Source organism: Miscanthus floridulus, chromosome 9 (assembly GCF_019320115.1).
Source record: "Miscanthus floridulus cultivar M001 chromosome 9, ASM1932011v1, whole genome shotgun sequence".
In the NCBI taxonomy this organism is placed as follows: domain Eukaryota; kingdom Viridiplantae; phylum Streptophyta; class Magnoliopsida; order Poales; family Poaceae; genus Miscanthus; species Miscanthus floridulus.
The window spans coordinates 131,924,699-131,930,982 of NC_089588.1; the positions used below are offsets into that span (position 1 = coordinate 131,924,699).

Genomic DNA, 6,284 nt, shown 5'->3' on the forward strand with positions numbered 1-6,284 from the left:
AAAAGTTATGAAACTTTGCAGTTGTCAACTTTTTTATTTGAATTCATCTTATCAAGGAAAACTACGTTTGAATTTCCAAAAATTTGAAATTTGAATTTTTTAAACGACCTCGGATGGACAAAGAGCAAAAACTAAAGTTTTAGATCTCAAAAAGTTATGAAACTTTGTAGTTGACAACTTTTTGATTTGAAATCATCTTGTCCTGGAAAACTACGTTTGAATTTCTCAAATTTGAAATTCAAATTTTGTAAACAACCTCGGGTGTTGAAACTACCAAAATGAAAGTTGTAGATCTCAAAAAGTTATAAAACTTTGTAGTTGGCAACTTTTTTATTTGAATTTGTTTAGAGCCCCAAATACTCATTTCAAAATCAGATTAACATAAAATAGCTAGGTCGAAAATCTCGTTTGGACATAAACAACTTATAGGTGGAGTGGTTATGGGCTGAAAATGCGAAGCAAGATGTCAAGCGTTTAAGCGCCGGTGGCCATGAAGTGCGCGTTTTTCAAGAATTAATATTTTTTTCTATTCACATCACTGCCGGTATGTAACTACCTAATGAAAATCTGACAGTGAAGGGGTTTTTGAACCGGCAGTGATATCAAGATCTGAAGTAATGAGAGGAACCCAGCAAAAACACCTTCTAACACCAGCACGCAACCCATCCTGAAGGAGGAGGCTTATCTTCTTCCGTGGTTGGCTAGCCTAATCCAGGTCCTGGTCACCAGCTTTGCCTTTGTTTTTCTTTCTTTTCTCCTGTTCTTATCCCCAAGCTTTGTGGAACGAGCGGAGCACACCAGAAAAATGGGAGGAGTCGATATCCTGCTACATATAGGAGAGCTGGAGACATTCAGCAAGAGGGAGTTGAGTGTAGCCTCGTCTCTTCATTTGCTTGAATGAGAACGCGAAGAGATGCCCTGAATAATGGCATGCTGCTTGTACCTTGGTGGAGTGTGATTTCCATGGCAGTGGAGGAGTCGAGAAGACATGCTCTCGGAGGTTTCAGGTTTGAAAGGACAGGAATTGATGGGGAAGGAAAATGGATGGTCTAGTAGTACATTCATGAATCCAACTTGAATGCATGATGGAACCTGTTCGTTTCGTTTCAGTCGGAGGGGCTGGTATGACCGTATTAGTGGACGCCAGACCAAGAAAAGGAAAATCAGATCACTAAAAAATCTTAATGACATGAAGAAAAAGAATTGGACAGTTTAGACTACATGATGACGCGGAACGCTGTGGTGTGAGATAAAACTTCTGGTGGGATTTTGCTTTATAAGAGATATAGATTCTTCGTTTTGTGTGAGGTTATCGTGGCCTATTTATTTAACACCACTCATTCTCTGTTGTTGGAGATAAAACTTCATGGTGGGGCTTTGGCGAGGCGTCACAAGGTAAGACTTAAGAGAGTACGATTTCGAGACGGATTAGCATGCTGATTATTCTTTGTTTTGTGTGCCGATCGACCCACCGACCTAGCGATGTAAGAGCATCTCCAACAGTTTTTAATAAATCACTTGTCAAATGTGTGTTGTTTTAACTCAAACAATTACGTAGAAAATATGTTGCTGATCTCCAACTGTTTCACTAATTGCTCCGAAAAATCAAAACGATCGGCCAGCCTTCTCTGCCGACGAGGAGGATCTTGTGTCCTCTTCCACCGTGCCAACGCCGAGACTTTCCAGCAGACTGGCTTCATCGATCGCTTGACACCACCTCCTTTCCAGTTGGACGAGAATCCTGCCACAGCCTCCATTCCTCGTATGTATGGATCGGATCCTCCGTCTGTCTTCTGCTTCCATCAGCCTACCCTTGTCTTCCCATGTACCTGGTCTTCGTCCCAAGAGCACGTACATACATACAAGAAGCCAGCCACCACCTGGAACTGGAACAAAGCCAGCCACCACCTATCGGCCAGCACCATAAACGATATGAGACCAGCCAGGAGGGCGGCGTACCGAGATCGTGGCAAGCGTGTGCGCCCGACTCGACTTCCGTCCCATCTTGGGAGGCGTGGATGGCGGCGAGGTGCGGAATAATTGCGGTTTGGCAAGCGCCGGGTGGGCTGCGCGGCAAGTGTGTGTAGCCGAGGCGGAGGGCGGCGCAGCGAACCGGCAGCCGGCACGGAGAGGGACGACGTGAGCTCGCTCCCAGTGCAGGTGCAGCGAGCGTGCCAGGCTGAGGTAGATCAAGGCGTGACAGGCGAGCGGCCGGTGCGGAGAGCGACGCTGTGAGCTGGCCGGTGGCCGCCACTGCGGTGAAGGCGAAAAAAGCACTCGCGCCACAAGCGCCTATGTGCCATCAAGCTGTATCCTCGCACGGGCATTTCTACATCCATCTCCACCTTGTCGCATGGCCTTCCGAAACTGCAAGAGTGTGGTCGGAGCATCCCATGGCGACGCACTCACATATGGCCTTCCGCCTAGGGCGGCAGCGTTGGGTGCGACCGAGAGGTTCCTCGACCAAGCAGAAAAAAAAGAGTCTGTCTACTCAACAACCATGTGTTTCAACAAAAAATAGCACATGGTTGTTTGCTAGCTACAAAACACACAATTTGTAACAAAGGAAAAACCATGTGTTTTAGCACAAACTAGCACATGGTTGTTGGTTGTTTGCATAACACATGATTTCTAAGAGAGAAGAAACCATGTGTTTTTGCACAAGGTAGCACACGTTTTTAAAGAGCTGCAAGGTTCATTCGCTGCTCCCTCTGTGCTTGACGCTTCAGCCGCACCTCCAATCTGGCCCTCTTGAGCATCCACAGGCAGCTCAGAGGTTTCAGGCTCATGGGATGCACTATCCTCTTCTGTACACAAAATTTTCTCACTGACCATGGTAGCATCACTGTCGTTAGCAACTTCTGCTAGTTCCTTGGCCTCCTCAACAGGACCATTTTCAAGGGATGCACTTTCCAGCAGTGACTCGGTGCCGGTGGTTTCACCAGTTAGCATTTCATCAATTTCCTCCGCGTTCAAGGAAATCTCTTCAGAATTGGGGGATGATGAAGGAACAGAGGCAGCTAGGCGATCATTGATTCCTCTATCACCATCAAACGTAAATCAGTTTGAATTCGTGAAGAGGGAACTGCTGCAGAATGCGCACACTATAAGCCATCTTACTTCTTGTAAGATTTAGGTCACTGAAAAATATTAATTACCTGTCCTGATCATCCCCCAAACGCAATGAAGATATTACTACTTCAGCTCACTCATCATCAAAGTAGACATCCTAAAATACATGGACAGGAATAAGCTCATAGATAATCCATGTTTGTTATAGCATGATACAATATGTTTTTAATTATCAAATCAAAAGTATTGACCATTTACCAATCTTACATTGACTGTATTGAAGTAAAACAATAGAAATATTTACATAAGTAGTACTGTAAGCATACCTCATCATCTCGTTCGTAGGATCCTTCACAAGTAAATAGGGCGTCATTTCTCCGTCTAATGCAAACCTGATAGTAGCTGGCACCTGAAATTAAAAACAAAACAGATCAAAACACTATATTCTTTTCCTGCAGTTGACTCAAGCGTAAACACAGTATATTACAATGTGATAAGATCATGCACAAAACAGAAAAACTGAGAGAGGATAGAGCTATTTTACACAAATTCCACTACAAAACAGATCACATGATAAGGAAATTGTGAAGGATCAATGCAAGCTATTTTACTCTTTAAACTTTATCCAGATTTGCAAACCATAAAACTTGAAGAAACATATGCAGCCATCAACATTCTATTCATATCATTGAAGCAAAGGGGCTCGCCTCCATGAGGCTCTGCCGGTGGTGACAGGAGCCCATGATGATGACACAAATATTAGTTTGGTTGATCCATCAAAACATATAAGGTTCTGTATGTAATAGCATCTGATAACCCCCCTCCCCCAAATACACCTTGTATTCTGACCTAAATTAAAATCTGCATTTTTCACTGCAACAACCCAGGGGGTGCTGAGAAGATCACACCATACCTTCAAGTATAGCTGCATGGTTTAGACATCTTTTTCAACATTGTCATCAGCCATAGCATCACCATTAGTAGCACTCTGCACAACATGGGGTGTGATTGTGGCGCCAAAGAGCTGTATGCTCTTCACTTGGACTGGAAGCTCTGCTGGACGCATGCTTACTGAGTTGTTGGGAGGAGAAGCAGCTTCAGGATCCACAATCTCAGAGGAAGCACTGGGGCTTGTACGCGGTGGCATCTGGAGGTCCCTGTTGGTTAGGGGGAATAGCAACTGAGTCGTGAGCATTGCAGAGGATTCAGAGGGTGCAGCACAAGGGCCGGTGTGCCTGGCTCCCTGCATGCCAGCAGGAATTGGTGGCCCCAATATCATGGCCATGGCCTGGCTTTCCGATCCGATCAGTGGATAAGAGGCATCTCCAGGGCAAAGAGGCGCAATTGGGTCGCAAATCCTCACTCTGTTTGGAAGAGGAGGGTATGAAACAAGCTGGACTTGCCAAGCATTCACAAATCTGCTCAATTTTAGTGATAATGGAGAGGAGTCATCCCAGTCGATCTGCAGTTGTGTCAAGTGGTAATGACATCAGTAGGGATCAAGTAGGCAATCAGCAATAATGGGAAACAAACAAGACCGATCCCTTAGTTCTGACAGACAAGGAAATAATCTTGCCCTACTAATAATAAGACTAATATATTCAGTTCAAAAATAACCAGGCTGTATGTAATATAAGAGGGTGAACTGAACCCACACGACAAAAGATATACCAAATCAGTTATAGCTCGAAAAAAAAGAAATACCAAATCAGTATAAACATATTTAGCTTTGACATTTTCAACAAACAGATGGAAGCAACAGCACAGACATAGGAACATGCTAAAGCCGATTGGGCTGGGAATCAAATTCTTTGGTGACTTCCCTGGCAGGGACCGAGTTTTTTCCCCCCTAAAGTTTACAGGGACCGAGTATACAGAGCTACGTGCAGTGCACATGTCAAAAACTGGCATGGTTTCTTGTACGAAAACAAATTAAATTAAACAGGGAATGGAGGCCTACATGCATGCATTCAGAAATCAGACCTACGTGCATGCATTCAGAAATCAGAAGTCCGGTACGAAGCCAAAGTGGCACAGGCTGATGACAGGCATCACGAGTCACGACAAGATTTGGATGAATATACAGTTTGCAATTGAGCAGAGTACTCGTACTACTTCTACTTGGCAGTAGTAGCAGGAAGATACTAGTATGGACAAGCTGAATGAAATGAAGCAGACAGAGAAAGGCAGCCCTACAGGCTACTGCTATTGACTGCAGAGTGGAAACAGAAACAGAAAGATATCAGCAACTAGGAAGATGGTTTCTATTCTATCATATCTGAGAGGTGGACTTACAGCTCTACCGATGAAAAAGAAAGATATCAGCAACTATAGAACACAAAGCTGGGAGACAATAATTTACTTACTGCCAGATGCCAAAGGTTCACACATATGAGAGAATACAATTTCCAGAAGCACAAAAGAGGTAGAAAGAACCTTGACATAATACAATTCATGGTGCCAAACACACTAAGAAAAATAAAAACATAATACAGATTACAAAACAATAATTAAAAATTTATGCATTATAACTAGTGCAATTTCTAGTATTAAAAAATGCAATATCAGATCTTATAAGCTTACTTGCAAAATCAGATCCTTCACAAGTAAATAGGGCGTCATTTCTCCGTCTAATGCAAACCTGATAGTAGCTGGCACCTGAAATTAAAAACAAAACAGATCAAAACACTGTATTCTTTTCCTGCAGTTGACTCAAGCATAAACACAGTATATTACAATGTGATAAGATCATGCACAAAACAGAAAAACTGAGAGAGGATAGAGCTATTTTACACAAATTCCACTACAAAACAGATCACATGATAAGGAAAATAGTCTAGTGCAGTCCCATCTTACAGCAGATGCATAAATAATGATGAGAGTGAGAGAGGATAGAGCTCTGGCTGTCCTCTGGCTAGCTGCTGCTAGGGTAGGGAGAGAGAGACTGAGAGAGAGTGTAAGTGTGAGTTTATGGGGTCTGTGTTGCCACAAATCACAATAAACAGATTTCAAGATGTGTTAATACAAATCAAGAGTGATTGTACTTTTGAGGTGTGTGTTGGCACAAATCACAAGTAACAAAGATGTGGTGTGTGCTAGCACAAATCACAATAAATAATTTTTTTTATGAAAGGTCAAGGACAAAACTGAGTTGTGTGTCGCCACAAAGCACAAGTAACAAAGATGTGGTGTATGCTAGCACAAATCACAAT

General features: G+C 43.2%; 1 protein-coding gene across 1 annotated transcript in view; it reads right to left on the reverse strand.

Moving 5' to 3' along the window:
• Nucleotides 1–4,006: 4,006 nt before the first annotated feature.
• LOC136480967 (auxin response factor 13-like) overlaps nt 4,007–6,284 on the reverse strand; it is a 7,406-nt gene continuing 5,128 nt past the window's right edge. The window contains exons 2-3 of the mRNA XM_066478378.1: nt 5,656–5,730; nt 4,007–4,534 (exon numbers count right to left, since the gene is read on the reverse strand). Of these exons, the coding sequence (XP_066334475.1) occupies nt 4,007–4,534; nt 5,656–5,730 (603 nt within the window). The remainder of the gene's footprint in view (nt 4,535–5,655; nt 5,731–6,284) is intronic.